The sequence below is a fragment of the Macaca nemestrina genome, chromosome 12, assembly GCF_043159975.1.
Source record: "Macaca nemestrina isolate mMacNem1 chromosome 12, mMacNem.hap1, whole genome shotgun sequence".
In the NCBI taxonomy this organism is placed as follows: Eukaryota; Metazoa; Chordata; class Mammalia; order Primates; family Cercopithecidae; genus Macaca; species Macaca nemestrina.
The window spans coordinates 85,396,588-85,414,362 of NC_092136.1; the positions used below are offsets into that span (position 1 = coordinate 85,396,588).

General features: G+C 37.0%; 1 protein-coding gene across 16 annotated transcripts in view; it reads right to left on the reverse strand.

The window, feature by feature from the left end:
• The window catches only part of LOC105468864 (phosphatidylinositol binding clathrin assembly protein), a 112,850-nt gene that overhangs the window by 41,988 nt on the left and 53,087 nt on the right, over positions 1–17,775 (reverse strand). For all 16 annotated transcript variants that reach the window (XM_011719342.3, XM_011719337.3, XM_011719335.3 and 13 more), the window contains exons 5-11: positions 16,380–16,473; positions 13,423–13,534; positions 12,189–12,295; positions 8,677–8,718; positions 4,206–4,291; positions 1,558–1,681; positions 1,174–1,310 (exon numbers count right to left, since the gene is read on the reverse strand). In XM_011719342.3, the coding sequence (XP_011717644.2) occupies positions 1,174–1,310; positions 1,558–1,681; positions 4,206–4,291; positions 8,677–8,718; positions 12,189–12,295; positions 13,423–13,534; positions 16,380–16,473 (702 nt within the window). The remainder of the gene's footprint in view (positions 1–1,173; positions 1,311–1,557; positions 1,682–4,205; positions 4,292–8,676; positions 8,719–12,188; positions 12,296–13,422; positions 13,535–16,379; positions 16,474–17,775) is intronic.

Here is a 17,775-nt window from a genome sequence, read left to right on the forward strand (position 1 = left end):
AGAACTTGCCCCTTAATGGGGTCAATGTTACTTAACTGGGGATTAAAGAAGGTAGCATACATGAGCAAACAAATCATAAAGCTGAAAGGAAAAAGAGAACTAAATTCAGCAAACACCTACTAAGATTTTAGGGAGCAGGTAGCAACTGAGAATGCACACAGCAAGCATTTCACATACTAAAACTTACAATGAGTTTTTAGGCTCAGCTATTAGGAGTCAGTAGGCAGGAAGATGAACTTTCAAGGGCGAGTTAATAAAATAAACAGCAACAACAAAGTGAAAGGAAAAAACTCACCACTCTATGGAACATTTAACATGTGCTAATAACGCACTGTGCTAATAACAGCTAGTCATCTGGGAGCATCTTAGAAACAAAAATTCTTGGGCCCCAAGTCCCACCTATTGAATCAGAACGCCAGGACTGGGACTCAGATATCTGTAGTTTAATAAACTCTCCAAATGTTTCTGATGTTAAAGTTGATAACCACAATCTCACTTGAAAACAAGTTCTCAAAAAAAGTTAAGAACTAAAAGAGCCAGGATTCAAACCAGAATCTGACTTTTAAACTACTTTAAGCCACTCTGAGGTAAAAGACAAAACAGGTTTAGAAAATGTCAATTATTTTACTTTACCCCACAATATTATATTTCCATGTTAAGTAGCTTAAATTAGACAACAAGATTATTAAAGTTAGTGTGGTGGGCTTCAATACCAAGAAACCTGGCAACTAAACTGTCATTATGTTCCAGATTACAGAGTTTAAAACCAGGAAACAGATATGACAGATGTTTAATATCCAATGAAATGGTATTTTAAAATATACATCATACCCATATGTCAAAGAGCTATAAAGGGTCTTGAAGCATTAGATGTCTCATAAATGTGTTTAATCATAATTTTTACACAATAAAAAGTTTGCCCAGAGATAACAGCTATATTCCTATTAGCATAAATCAGTGATTTAACTATATTTCATTTCCTAAATAAGTAAAATATAAACTCTCACCACTTTATCTTTAGGTATTATAACCAATATCACCATTTATCGCCACCTCTGTGTGTGAATAGATTATAAAAGTATAAATAAAAGTAAACCTGAAAATTCCTGCAAAATTTCTATTAGAAGTCTTTGAACCTGCGTATTCAAAGGTAACCTTAACTTCTACTCCTACCTGTTAGAAGAACTAGGGGTAGAAAATATGTCAATGGCTGGTGCAGTCATTATCCCTCCTGCTGAGGTGGATACAGGAGAGGCTGCAGTTGTTAAGGAGGTATGAGGTTTCTTTGCAAGTTCTTTTAGGCGCTGTTCCTGTTAAGAAAGGGAACTACCATAAGGATTCCAGAAACTAGATTTGTTTGTACAACCTCTGAAAAAAGCATTTTCTAATTTGTTCTGATAGCAGATATTCTGTTTTACCTAATTCTATGTCACGATGAAAAGTCAGACTGAGTTTCAGCCCATTAACACTATACATTTAAGACTCTGTGCAGAGGCCCCATTTACCTAATGAACACCTGTACTCATTTTTCCAAATATGGAGAATGCACAAACTTACCTTTAAAGCTTTCAAACGTGCCTGTTCTTCCTCTAATGCTGCCTGCTTTTCCCTTTCATCCACTTTGGTCAGAGATAGACCAGTGCTTGCCAGGGAAGACACTGCATTGGAAAGTGTAGTTGCCCTAGGATAATTGAACAGAGATAATTTGGCTTTTTGCTAAACACTTCACATTACACCTAGGTCAGGAAATGGTCTGGCAACCTTGCCATGGATAGGCACTATAATTATAAACTTAACTTCTGGATTCAAATCCAGTACTTCAGATGAAATATTCCACCCAGTGATCTACGGGATTAGAGCAATTAGAAAAATCTTGACTTACATATACACTCACTGCTTTTAGAGTAAATGTTTGACTTTGGAAAGGGTTCACAAGAGAGTGGGGCACATTGCCTCTTCCAAGCCCCAAGAGGGGAAACCAATGCAATTGGGAAAGAGCCCACATACTCCCACAAAATCCCTGATGGGAAAAAGTGTTGACCTTATCACAGTGAAAACCCTCTGCTAATTTACAGCCTACGTTTTGGCAGTGCCACAGAACACCAAAACATGCATACCAGTAATACGTAACGGAGGTCTAGGTATGTTTCACCTATAACAACATCCCCAGAGGACTTCAGGTTCCTTCAAAAGAAGACTGGTTTCAATCTAGTCACCAGGTCATCTGGCATCTTTCTATGTGCTGCCCTTTTGCCAAACTAGAATTTCCTTTTTAATATACACATACAATGTATCATCTTTTACTGACAAGCCATCTCCTTTCCCTTTTATCAAAAAAGTATCCACATTATAAACCTCAACATTAACTTTCCAAATGTTAACTCTAGGCTAAGTAAAACAAGTGGTAAAGAATTCTAACCTGAAGAACTACCTTGAGCTTTATTTTCCTTTTACCACACACTAATCATCATTAATTTCTACTCTAAGCACGTAAAGTGGTAAAAACTCTTTTAAATTTTACATAAAATTAGTATTATAAATAAGCCAATAAAAAGGTACAACTCAGAAGACAAAGGAAGAGTGACATAGTTGACAGAAATGCAAGAAAACCAATACATTTTATGATAAACATTTCAGGTAAACTGGTACACCTGAACTACATGGCTTTTTTCTTCATTATTCTCTCAAATAAATGAGACTTATTGTTTTGACTGCTACTTCGAAAATCCTACTAGAAAATTCACAGTACAAATCTAGGATTAAAAATAAGTACTAAAATCTAATAATGGCATTTTCCGTTGAAAATTATTTAAATTTTATTACTAAAAGAAAGACTAAAGTTCTGAAACAATCAGAAAGTCTAAAAAGAACCAAAGGAAAGTTCTCACCATACAAATTCTTTTTTTTTTTTTTTTTTTTTTTTTTTTTTTGAGACGGAGTCTCGCTCTGTCGCCGGGGCTGGAGCGCAGTGGCCGGATCTCAGCTCACTGCAAGCTCCGCCTCCCGGGGTTCCGCCATTCTCCTGCCTCAGCCTCCCAAGTAGCTGGGACTACAGGCGCCCGCCACCTCGCCCGGCTAGTTTTTTGTATTTTTTTTAGTAGAGACGAGGTTTCACCGTGTTCGCCAGGATGGTCTCGATCTCCTGACCTCGTGATCCGCCCGTCTCGGCCTCCCAAAGTGCTGGGATTACAGGCTTGAGCCACCGCGCCCGGCCACAAATTCTTTCTTCATGTTGTTTTTAAAAAAGCTTCATATGAAAACATGAGAGTAACTCAAATAATTTCTTAACCCAATGCAAAAATCATGTTACCAGATTGATATGAAATGATGTGTTACTTTCAATTTGCGAGGTTAACTGGTCTTAGTCTGAGGAATTAGCTTAAAACATAATAAAGTGATTAAAATATAAAATATCAATAATCAACCCCATGAACTGGCATTAGACAGAGATGATGCAATTTGATGTCAGATATTCTAGGTTTGAGTCCCAGCACTGCTACTACATGCTTCACAGTGCTATTGTTAGGATTGAGCAAATTAATACAAAAGTATCTTGTAATTACAGGCCCGGCACGGTGGTTCATGCCTGTAATCCCAGCACTTTGGGAGGCTGAGGTGTGCCGATCACTTGATTTCAGGGGTTCAAGACCAGCCTGGTCAACACGGTGAAACCCTGTCTCTACTAAAAATACAAAAATTAGCCAGGTGTGGTGGCATGCATCTGTAGTCCCAGTTACTTGAGAGGCTGAGGTGGAAGAATCGCTTGAACCCGGGAGGTGGAAGTTACAAGTGAGCTAAGATTGTACCACTGCACTCCAGCCTGGGCAACAGAGTGCGATTTTGTCTCCGGGGGGGGAAGAGAAAAAAAAAGTATCTTATAACTATAAAGCATCATACAAAACAATGCACTATCATCTTCAGGAGAACTTTTGACATCATAAACACAATTCTAAACTATGCAGTCACTGTCATTATCTTAACAGATGCTGACATTTATTGAAGGTCAGAAACTATTTCAAGAATTTGCATGTATTAATCCATTTAATCCTGATACTAATTCTATGAGGTTGATATTATGATTAAACCCATTTTATAGAAAATCAAATCAAGATAAAGAGAAATTAAATAGCTTGGAACTTGAGCTGATTTCATCTACTCCCTCAGAAAAATCACTCTTGATCTTTGTCCTACAAAGAATGATGTACCTGCTTGCAGCTGTAGAATCTTTGATTTTCTTTCCTTCCAAGGAAGCTAAGTGTTGTTCCAAAGCATCAAGAAGACTGCTGGGGGCCTGCAATTGTACAAATATTAAGAATTTCATGATAATTAGGCCACTGGTCAAATTAAATCAAGTATCATCTAATCAGAGAGCAACAAAAATAAACAGGTATGTTCTTCATGTACTAATTAACAGTGGAGTTTTAGCTACTTAATGAGAATGACAATGTTACTTTTATTATACAAACATGACCTAGTTGGAAATATTAAGAAACATTACCAAAAACGTTAAGAACAGAAAACTATGTAAACATGAAACATTTTTTTAAAATCTTGCAAGTACTTAAATTTTAAAGTAAAACCATACTCCCAAAAGCTAGACATACTACTGAGCATGCAGAAGGTACTTAATAAGCACTGCTGAGCAACTGAATGTGTTCAAACATGACTCTGGAATAATTATTGATAAATGACACTGAACACTGGCATCAGGGAAATGAAAATGAAAATCACAATGAGATACATCTTTTCACTTACTACAATGACTAAAGTTAAATACATTAGCAATATCAAATGTTGGTGAGCACATGGAACAACTGGAACTCTCATATATCACTAGTGGGAGTTTATCACCTTGAAAATGGATTAGGTTGTTTTTTACAAAGTTAAAATGCACACCCACCTTAATGACCCAATTCCATTCCTAACTACCCCAAAGGGATAAAAACTTATCTCTGTAAGAAAAGACTTAAAGTTTAATGTGGCTTTATTTACAACAGTCAAAAACTGCAAATAATCCAAAAGTCCATCATTTGGAAAATGGATAGACAAAATTATGGTAAATATTATTCAGCAATAAAGAAGAATTAATTAATAGTATATTCAACAACAGATAGACAGCTCTCAAACAATATGATGAGCAAAAAAAGCCAGAATGCAAAAGTAAATACTTGTATGATTACACTTATATTAAGTTTAACAACCAACAAAATTATGCTATTAGAAAACAAAACAGTGATTGTGGAGGTGGGTAAGAAGTGACTGGAAGGGGGCATAAGGATTGGGGAAATAGAATTTTCCTATCTTGAATGATGTGTTGGTTACACAAATGTTTATCAAACTGCACTGAAATGAGTATTTACCTTTTTTTAACAGAAGACTATTTTAAACTCAGGCTACAGGTCAAATCTCAACTTAATATGAAGAAAGCTTTCAAAAGGAAACCTTTTCAGTGTGCAGACTAAGAACTGTCCACTAGAAGTGAAGCAAATGCATCGGTAGCGTTTACTTACCCTAAATATTCTACATGATTTGAGACACAGTTTCTGGATTACAGGATCTAAAAATAGTTAAAGGGGCAATACCTACTAATTTCTCTATCATTTATGACTTTAACAACTTCTTTCATCCACTATTTCCTCTATATACCAGGACCTTAGCCCAAGGGAGATACAGTAGAAAACCATTTAAAACCAAATACTACATTGGAAGACGAACTTCTTTGTTGAAATGAGAGTACATAAGCACTTCCTACAGCCCCAGCAAAAATGTAGCAAAGCACTGTCTCTAGAGCTTTCAGAAATAAGGAGGATGTTGATGATAGTGGTTAACATTTAAAAAGCTCTCCTCACACAACAGGTACTGCGCTAGCTACCTTGTAGTAGTCACTGAATCTATGAAGCAGACACTACTGGTATATCCATTTTACAGATAAACAACCTGAGACAGTGAAGATTAAGTTATCTGTCCAAGATCACATATTTGATACACAACAGAAGCCAAGATAGGGAAGGTATCTCTGACTTTAAAGACTACATAATTAACTACTATGGTACCAAATCCTAAACTGAAACTCTGGTCATAGAAACTGTAGTTTATCTTTTTTCTGAAGGGTTTAAGCTGTGGCTTACAAATAAAAATATTAAATTACCAAGTTATGATAAGTAAGACAAACCATTTCTAAAATCCCTTCTAAATATATCTGGCTATTCTTTAAAAGTCAAATCCACATGACAAACAGTGAGGAGGCTGGGCACAGTGACTCACACCTGTAATCCCAACACTTTGGGAAGTAGAGGTGGAACGACTGCTTGAGCCCAGTTGTTTGAGACCAGCCTGTGGAATATAAGGGGACCCTGTCTCCACAAAAAAATTTAAAAACTAGTTGGGTGTGGTGGCATATGCCTGTGATACCAGCTACTAAGGAGGCTGAGGCTAAGGATTACTTGAGCCTGGGAGGTTGAGGATGTAGTGACCCATGATTTTGTCAATGCGCTCCAGCCTGGGTGACAAAGCAAAAGCCTATCTGTTCTCCCCCTCTCCCAACAAAACCCAAAGAGTGAAGAAAATGTGATGCTTTACACCTTGAAAGAATATGTAATAACAACAAAAAAAGAGTAAAGAATCTCAAATTTCCACTCTTCTGCATTACCACCATCTTCCCTAAAGTGTAAACAGCTTTGTTTTATTCACTTTTGAAAATTTTCTGAATCACCCAAAGAATGCCTGGTAAGTTCCCTTTGCTTAGAGATCATCAATACAGAGGAAAAGAGGAACAGAGGTTAAAGAACTCTATTCTAATTACAATAGGGTGAATATTAACATACACAGACACATGATGATGGCCTGTAACTTCTACATCTATCCTGAGGACAATGAATTTTAAACATAAGGGAAGCACAACAAATGGGGTGGGTAACAGGGGAATCTAAAGTTGCCAAATCATTTTATACTATACGTTATTCAAGCAATGACTTATCTCATGTTCAACACAGAATAATGTGCTTGCTCTTAATAAAGCCAATTTATTTCAAGTGGACATATACAGGATTCTTTACTTAGATATAACCCAGGACTAGATTTATTGCATACTCTTAGCCTTGACATTAGAGGGAAGAATCAGAACAACTGAGTACAGAGAAGCTCAGTAATAACTGTTAACAAGGCATTTAAAAGATGTCCTGGAGGCCGGGCGCGGTGGCTCAAGCCTGTAATCCCAGCACTTTGGGAGGCCGAGGCGGGCGGATCACAAGGTCAGGAGATCGAGACCACAGTGAAACCCCGTCTCTACTAAAAATACAAAAAATTAGCCGGGCGCGGTGGCGGGCGCCTGTAGTCCCAGCTACTCAGGAGGCTGAGGCAGGAGAATGGCGGGAACCCGGGAGGCGGAGCTTGCAGTGAGCCGAGATCGCGCCACTGCACTTCAGCCTGGGCAACAGCATGAGACTCCGTCTCAAAAAAAAAAAAAAATAAAATAAAAGATGTCCTGGAGGCCGGACGCAGTGGCTCACGCCTGTAATCCCAACACTTTGGGAAGCCTAGGTGGGCGGATCACCTGAGGTCAGGAGTTTGAGTCCAGCCTGGTTAACATGGCAAAACTCTGTCTCTACTAAAAATACAACAATTAGCTGGGCATGGTGGCTTAAGACTGTAATCCCAGTTACTTGGGAGGCTGAGGTGGGAGAATCGCTTGAACCCAGGAAGTGGAGGTTGCAGTGAGCTGAGATCACGCCACTGCCGTTCCAGCCCAGGCAACAAGAGCAAAACTCTATGTCAAAAAGAAACATAAAAAAAAATGTCCTGGAACAATTCAAAACAAGGTAAAACAGATGTCAACAGTTGACAGAGTTGATGGAAATGTTACAAGGATAGTTTATGCCAGGTACTTTCATTCTTAATACTCAGTAAAGAAAACAGAGAATAAGCCACAACAACCAGCAGGTATGAAGTTTGTTTCTTAGAAACTTTTTGATGATGATGATGATAAAGACAATATTAAAACAGCCAACATTAGTTGAGTGTGCTTAATGCTCTAAATTTTTTTTTTTTGGCATTAACTTATTTAATCCCCTGAACTACTTACTGTATGAGGTAGGTACTGTAGTATCTTCATTTTACAGATGATGAAACTGAAGCTTAGAAAGTAACTTCCCCAAAGTCACAGGGCCAGCTAATGGCACAGCCGAGACTGAAATCTGGACATATCCCAAACCCTACTCTCTTAATCTAATATTATGTTTTGAAGTTTATCCCTATTTAATTCTCCCAACTGAGTCAAACAGTCAAAGTGGAAGTTTAAAACAGGAAAAATAAATACTGTATAATTCTCTACCAGCAGTATAGTGAAAATTGTTTTTCTAAATATCATTTTCTAAATTCAGGTTCCAAAAAGTTTTTTTTTTTTTTTCCTTTTTTAAATGATGATGATGGGAAAGAAACAGTGATTGAAGAGACTGAATAAATGGTATGACAGTGGGTAGGCCACAAATGTAAGTGGCAAGCAGATCACTTGATGTGGTCATAATGTTAGAACAATCTTTAGGAATACATCAAAATGTTAAAATTGGTCAAAAACTGCACTGATCCCTTTGACAATGGGGGCTACATGTTACTTATCTTAATACTCTTCACAGCTCGTACACAACAGATAGTGGATTGATATTTTAACAATATACTTACCTGTGAAAGGTCTGGTATATCACCTCTATCAATTCCAACTTGCTGTAAGAAGAAGCATTGTATTTAATAAATTATAATAAAAATATTTTATAAATAAAATTTGGAAAAATGACATCACGGCTAGTACCAGTAATATTTTAAACAGACTTCTTAAGAATCAGGAAGATATTTAATCTCCAAAAATACTCAACATTTCCAATGGCTTAGATATTATTTGGTGGCCCTAGAAGTTGTTAACAGTAGGGAAACTGGAGTTGGAAAGTCAACAAATCTAAGTTACCATTCCTATGTCTTCTGAATACCTATATATAAGCTACTTTGTCACAATCTGAAAACTCCCCTGTCTTCTATGTGTAATACGATAAATATGTTAAGAATGAGAAAGCCTGACCATGAACAAGTTCTTTGATGGAAAACAAAAAAAAATTTAAGAAACAAACCTGAAGACATCGACTTTGTCTTTCTCCATAAAACATGTTTTCCCTAGAAATCACCATAGATAACATTTTTAAAAACTCATGTTCTGTCAGGTAGGCCAGGTTTACAAAAATGTCAAGTGATATCTAATCAGGATATAACTGTCTTCACAAAGCAATTCCAATACACTTTCTTTTTTTTTTTTTTTGAGACGGAGTCTCGCTCTGTTGCCCAGGCTGGAGTGCAGTGGCCGGATCTCAGCTCACTGCAAGCTCCGCCTCCCGGGTTCACGCCATTCTCCTGCCTCAGCCTCCCGAGTAGCTGGGACTACAGGTGCCCGCCCCTGCGCCCGGCTAATTTTTTCTATTTTTAGTAGAGACGGGGTTTCACCATGGTCTCGATCTCCTGACCTTGTGATCCGCCCACCTCGGCCTCCCAAAGTGCTGGGACCAATACACTTTCATGATGCTCAGGCCCTAGGCAATTTCTAGCAAAAAAAGATAGAAATGGTTCCTGTGTATTCTAGCATCCAATTAGAAAACTATTTTCTGTCCCATGGCTGTGTTTCATTTTCTAATCAGTCTCCCTTCCTTTTGTGACCTCTCAGGGGTTGGTCTCAGAATGATGTCAGTAGAAAATCTGATAAAGGCCAGATACACGGTGGCTCACACCTGTAATCCCAGCATGTGGGGAGGCTGAGGTGGGCGGATCATGAGGTCAGGAGATCGACACCATCCTGGCTAACACAGTGAAACCCCATCTCTACTAAAAATACAAAAATTAGTTAGGTATGGTGGCAGGCACCTGTAATTCCAGCTACTCAGCAGGCTGAAGCAGGAGAATCGTTTGAACCCAGGAGGTAGAGGGTGCAGTGAGCAGGGATCACGCCACTGCACTCTAGCCTGGGAAACAGAGCGAGACTCCGTCTCAGCAAAAAGAAAAAAAAAAAAAAAAAACCTGATAAATTCATTATTACTCAGATGTTACTAATCGCTGCCTGATATATATGTCCTCTTCAAACATGTTTCAAGACGTTACTCTTGCCTTCTTCCAGGAACTAAGGCATTCTAATTGAACTGCAAGCCCAGAGACAGTCTCATAACAGAATATTTTGAGGCAAGGGACTCTTCATATTTTTCTTAAATCATATGGAGCAGGCTGGGTGTGGTGGCTTATGCCTATAATCCGAGCACTTTGGGAGGTCACAGTGGGTTGATCACTTGAGGTCAGGAGCTCGAGACTAGCCTGGCCAACATGGTGAAACCTCATCTCTAAAATCAGCTGGGTGTGGTGACGGGCACCTGTAATCCCAGCTATGTGGGAGGCTGAGGCAGGAGAATCTTGGGAGGCAGAGGTTGCAGTGAGACGAGATCATGCCATGGCACTCCAGCCTGGGTGACAGAGAAAGTCTCTGTCTCAAAAAAAAAATCATAGATAGCAGAGAGTCTATCCCACCTAAGAATAACTTAACAGCAGATCTGGAGTACAGAAGGGGGCTTACAACTTAAGTTTGGGCCGGGCTCCGTGGCTGATGCCTGTAATCCCAGCACTTTGGAAGGCCGAGGCCAGCAGATCACCTGAGGTCAGGAGTTCAAGACCAGTCTGGCCAACATGGTGAAACCCCGTCTCTAGTAAAAATACAAAAATTAGCTGGGTGTGGTGGCAGGCACCTGTAATCCCAGCTACTCGGGAGGCTGAGACAGCGGACTCGCTCAAACCCAGGAGGCAGAGGTTGCAGTGAGACAAGATTGCGCCATTGCCCTCCAGCCTAGGGACAAGGGCAAGACTTTGTCTTTAAAAAAAAAAAAACAAAAAAAACTTAACTTTTAACTACAACTACCAAATGCAAAGAACATAAAAGGCCAAGAGGGAATGTCAATAAATTAAAACTTATCTAAAGAATTTACTAGAATCACAGCATAAACACCACCTTCTTGTTTTAATATGTGACTGACCCTTAAAAAATGGAAAGGATCTTTCTCCTTGAAACGGCAGATTAATAATAAACCTATTGTCTGATCATCCTGTTCTGTCCGATTGCTTCTAATATAGAATCACATATCACCACAGTAATAAAGCCTAGAATCACTAACTTGCTAATTCCAAAGTAACTACTTTGACATAATTGAGCAAATTATCCTAGGAAGAAATCTTTGGTGGAGATGGGTAGAGGCTGGAGAATGGGAGAACAAACAAACAAAAAAACCCTTAAGAACGCCTCTGTAGTAGCAAGATAATGCCTGCAAGTATTACCACACTTGCCTTCTGTGACAATTTCAGAAAATTATTTTTAAGCAGAGCCGCAAAATTGGATTATCCTATTACCTACATTCATGGTTTTCACAATCAAGGATAATAAATACACAAAATTCATTTCTGTTGGTGAAAAAAAGCTTTTTTTTTTTTGAGACAGAGTCTTGCTCTGTCGCCCAGCCTGGAGTGCAGTGGTGCAATCTCGGCTCACTGCAACCTCCGCCTCCCAGGCTCAAGTGATTCTCCTGCCTCAGCCTCCTGAGTAGCCGGGATTATAGGTGCCCGTCACCACGCTTGGCTAATATTTGTATCTTTAGTATAGATGGGGTTTTGCCATGTTGGCCAGTCTTGAACACCTGACCTCAGGTGATCCACCCACCTCCGTTTCCCTAAACACTGGGATTACAGGTCTGAACCACAGTGCCCTGCCAACGAAAACATTTTGAACTATGTGGCTCCAGCTGTCTCACTGAAAAGAAACCTGCACTGATACTGGATATTCTCTACCACATTTAACAATAAACATTCTCAAATATATGATTAATTCCAACCATAAAAATCTCTGGCACTACTGTATGTCACTTACTCAATTTTATAGAGGAGTAAACAATTTAAAAACAGGTAACTTTTCAATACTCGCTACTGAATTAAATATACAGCACGTATTTTATTCACTATTTTATCATATTCATATCTTGGTACAGAATTCAATACAGCATAATAGTATCACTGAATACTAAATTTAAGACATTTATTTTATTTGGATAGTAAGTGATGACTTCAAAATCCATACTTACAGACAAAAAGGCAAGTTAGGAGACAGTCACTTAAAGACAGTTTACCTCTGCAACTTTGAGGAACTCTGAGATTCTTGTCATCCTAGTTAGGAACTTCTTATAGATGTCAAGACCTTCTTTGCATTGGTTCTTTTTCATATCAAAATATTTTTCTGACAAAATAAATGTAAAAATTCTTTTGTTCACATCAAAATATAACACCCAAAAAAAGGAAAAAAGAGTAGGTAATAGCTCCAAATAGGTCTCTAAAGGAACATACACACCCTGCTAGAAAAATATCAGTGTTAAGCTAGCTTAGGTATTTAAAGCAAATTAGAATAGAGCTGCTATTATATTAAAAAAATAGAAACATTACTTGACCCTACTCATATTCCCAGTCTGTGCCACAATACTTTTCCTCACAATTACCTAAGTATATATTTGTGTGTAAACACGTATCACACTTGACCCCATTTAAAACAGCACTAACATCTATTTCCAATCTTCTTACTAATAGTGTATTATCTAACAACTTAACCATGCCCAAATGTCACTCAGAAAGTTCATTTAAGTTTAATGTATACATAGGAGTAAAGAGGTTAATTTATACTATAGTATGGAAGACTATGCCTTCCAAAGCTTTATAAAAAAACCTTTATTTTTCACTTGTGAAAAAATAAGCCAAATTTCCCTATCCTATAGATTAAAGCATCCCTGAGTAAGTCCATGTTACTTCAGACTATAAAAAACAGATTTAAATTTTTTAAAAAGTTCATTATGGAGTTGATTATGATTTTTCTGGGACAAAAAAAATTTTTTTTCCATCTTTTTTTATTGTGGTAAAATACATATAACATAAAACTTACTTTTTTTTTTTTTTTTTTTAAACAGAGTTTCGCTCTTGTTGCCCAGGCTGGAGTACACAGGGAAGATCTAGGCTCACTGCAACCTCCGCCTCCTGGGTTCAAGCAATTCTCCTGCCTCAGCCTAAAACTTACTACTATCTTAACCCAGCTAAATTTTAAAGGCACTTTTATATTTCTAAAAATTAACAAAATGGGTAGAAAAAACATAGATATATCTAAAAAATAAAGTTCAACTTGCTGAACATCCTGGGTATAAAAGTATGTAATCACTTGCAGAAATAATCAGGTGTAAAACTCTTCTCTCCAAATTAATTGTTACAATGAATGAATATATCATAATAAATTTTTAGACAGCTTTAAGTAACAACTCAGTCAATATTATTTATCCATATGACACAAGATAAGAAATGTTACTAAGCTACAGCAGTATTTACCCAACAAATTAATAATTCCTTCATTGTATGCTGCAAACAGTCTAATGGCATCTTTGAACAGGAGCATGAAGGCAGCATTTATTACCCCATTTGTAAGTTCATTGCTATTAACCTGGGGAAAAATTGGAAAATAAAATTAGCTAATCTTAGGTTTTAAATGACACAAAAAGACTTCCTTCAAATTAAAATACAGTAAATTCCAGGATTAGGCAAGTTAGTGAAAAAGATATTTATTTTCTCTAATACATACATAAAGATCCTAGTGCAGTAGCTACCATATAAATAAACATTATTTATTATTATTATTAAGTTTTGCTGTAACCAAATAATTGTACTCATTTGACTAACAAGAATATTGGAAATATTTTTAGTTTTATCTCAAGGAATAAATAAAAAAGATAAACCAAATTAATTCCAAGTTCTTTTTAGCACATGAAAATTAACTCGTTGTTATATACAGAAAAACTAAGCACAAAATTGAATGGCAAACAAAAAACTGGTAAAAAAAAAAAAAAAAAAAAGTATCCGCAGACCATCAAGTAGAGTTGCTGTCCATTATACAGGGAGAATTCTAATAATAAATAAAGTAAATGAAAGCAATTTATAATATAAAAAATACATATGGACAATAACATATGAAAAGAAATACAACTTGACTTATCAGGTAAATTAAAATATAATAATCAAATCAAATTACTAAAATATCCTTTCCTGAACATCAGACTATATTACTCAGTGCCCATAAGAATGAAAAAAAAAAGAACACAGTAGCTCATGCCTGTGGTCGCAGCACGTCGTAAGGCCGAGGCAGGAGGATTGCTTGAGCCTGGCAGTTTAAAATGAGACCAGCCTGGGCAACATAGCAAGACCTCTTCTCTACAAAAAACTAAAACCAAGAAAAAGTAGCTGAACATGGTGGTGTACCCCTGTAGTCCCAGCTACTCAGGAGGATGAGGTGGCAGGACTGCTTGAGCCCAGGAGTTGGAAGCTGCAATGAGCTATGATCACGCCACTGCACTCCAGTCTGAGTGACAGAGAAAAATGCTGTCTCAAAAAAACAACAAAAAAAAGATGAAAAAGCAAAAACAGACACCTGTTGAGTAGTGGCTCACCCTTTTGCAACAGAAGCAATATTTATTAAAAATGTAAATGCTTATATTATTTGAACCACCAAATTCTTTTTCTGGGTGTTAACCCTATTAAATAGGTTTACAAATGGAAACACACACACACACATACATACACACACACACACACACACAGAGGCAAGAGACAGAGAGAGGAGAGAATTGAGTGCAGCACTGTTTAGGTTAAAAAAACAGAAAAACTAAACATCCATCAACAGGAGGATCAGATAAATTGTTATATATAACAAAGTACAATACAGACATTGAAAAGAATAAGAAATTTTATACAAATACAATATATTAAGAAAAATATGCATGGTTGGACCCTGAGCTTCTATATAAACCAAAATAATGTTGAATAACTGCATCAATACCCCAGGCCTTCTAGAGTAGGGGTCAGCAAACTTTTTTTTGTAAAGGGTCAGATGGTAAGTATTTTAGACTTTGTGGGCCACACAGTCTGTCACAACTTTTCAACTCTGCTGTTGTGACATGAAACAGCCATAGATAATATGTACCAGTGAGGCTGGCTGTGTTCCAATAATACTATTGAGGACACTGAAGCTGGAATTTCATATAATTTCCACCTGTTACAAAATATCATTTAATTATTTTCAACCACTTATAAAACATACAAAAATAGGCAGTGAGCTATAGTTGGATAATCTCTGTTCTAGTCTATGAAATACCTGTAAGATTTACTGAATCTTACAGTTTTAATAGTGTTGAAGTTTACTCAGCACTTACTATGTGCCACGCTAATAGGCAATGGGGGTACAACAGAGAACAAAAGAGACCTAGTTCCTGTCCTGAAGAAGCTTAAAAACTAGCAATTAAACAATTTAAAGGAAAAATCTGTTTCAGCATGAAACTGTCACAGTTCCATTCACTAACTCGCACTCACAATCTCTAAAACAAAATGTCAAATAAATAATAAACAAAACATTGTAAGATAGATGCCAAAAAAAACCAGAACAGAGTTGAAAGTGCTAACTTCTAACATATTATAAATAAATGACAAAGCTGGCAGCTTGGATGAAGTCATGGTCATTAAAATAAAAATTCCAGGGAACACAATGCCCTTGGGCAATAGCTACATAACAGGCTATTATAAGTGCTATTTAAATTTTTTCTGAATAACTGTCACGCTTCGAGTCCCATTAAATAGACAAAAACAAAATATTAAGTTGGCTATTCATTTAAAAAATACTCCTGTACATTTTTAAAATCTAAAAGTCATTATTAAAAGAAAATATATTTTCAGATCAATCCTTTCACTACTTTAGCTTGTATATCTTAAAATTCTAGAGCCAGAGAAGCACTAAAGAAATCCAAAACAGTCATAAAAATCAAAAAGTAATTTGACTTGAGACTATTTTTTTTTTTTTTTTTTTTGAGACGGAGTCTTGCTGTGTCGCCCAGGCTGGAGTGCAGTGGCCGGATCTCAGCTCATTGCAACCTCTGCCTCCCGGGTTTTTACGCCATTCTCCTGCCTCAGCCTCCCGAGTAGCTGGGACTACAGGCGCCCACCACCTCGCCCGGCTAGTTTTTTGTATTTTTTAGTAGAGACGGGGTTTCACCGTGTTAGCCAGGATGGTCTCGAACTCCTGACGTCGTGATCCGCCCGTCTCGGCCTCCCAAAGTGCTGGGATTACAGGCTTGAGCCACTGCGCCCGGCCGACTTGAGACTATTTTATAGAAAATCCTTAGCCATATAGGATATCAGTGAGAAAAACTAGAGTCTGTGAAAACTTGAAGTTAAAAATTCTCATTAATTATAATGACCTAATTTTTTAAAATCTTAAATTACAAAAGCATAAATCAACTTACATTAAAATCAAGAAGTGCATCCATTTGATTCTGAATAATTGGTACAGTTTTAAGGAGTTTTTCTGTGTTCATTGTTCTCATAACTCCATCAGCCCTGTTACGGAAAAAAAAAGAGAAATAAACAAATGAATCTGCAATTAAATCTACATTTCAAACTCCCCTGGTTCTCTACTAAAACAGAGAACCAAGTTGCTATTAAATGCCACATATTTTTAAGTCATTATGAAAACTAAAGCAGAGATCATGCAGGAAAAACAAAAACAGGCAACATAATATGTTAAATGTCAAGGTACTCATTTAGAACTAAAAAAGAACATAAAGCATGAACTATAAAAACAAAAGTTTACATTAAACAGCAAGGTCTACAGCACACTTTTCACATGAGGAAATGATCTGATCCTCACAAACACTGGTGTGTGAAGAGCAGTTTTACCATTTTTTAAAAAATTACAAATAAAATAATCATTTGCCTGAAGTCACTAAACAGTTAAACACTCTGTAGGCCAGGAGCTGACAAAGTCTTAGAGCACTGCTTTATTTACAGTATTTTATTCATGACCCAACAGCAATGGCTTTTAATTCAGAAATGATAACTAAAACCACTTCACTACAAAATAAAGAACAATTTTACCAAGTCATTCTAATCTGGCTATTACACAAGAGATACTTTCAGTGGACAGTCTTTAATAAAATAGTCTGTTAAATATTTCCAAACAGGTATTTCTAAAGATAGAGAAATATTAGCGGCACCAAAACAGATTTAAAAACTACTACGTGAAAGGTACTAGGGCTAACGTACACAGCTAATATTAAGAGCTTATTGTATATCACATTTAGTATTACTCAAGAGATTGCCCTATCATTTTCAAATCCTCATAAAAATTCTACTGATATTCTTATTCCATTTTACGGTTGATGAAATTTTAAGTTCAGTGAGGGTACAAGACTTGCCTAAGATCACAGAACTAATCAGTGGTAGCGTCATTACGTAAACCCAGGTGTATTAGACTATGAAATAATGGCATAACTGTTTGGCTGAGTAATAAGGCATTTCCAAAAAATATGTCAGGTTCCCCTAATTTACAAATGATCTATACTTATAAATGGCTGTTCTACCCTACGATAAACCATGAACTATGACCTCAGATGCCAAAAAACAATTAAGCTATAAAAAGCAACAATTGTGCTTTGCAGGACACAACAGTTTAATAAACAAATACTGGACTACCTTAAGTAGTCACCTACTGATCAGCTTCGGCCTAATTCTCCCCAATATGTTAACTTATGGATGCCTGTTTCCTCTCAAGTGCTAAACAGCATTGGCTGGAACCAGCTGCTGGAGCTTGGGATGAGGACACCATCCCTTCTTTTGCAACTCTTCTTACTGAAGTCACTT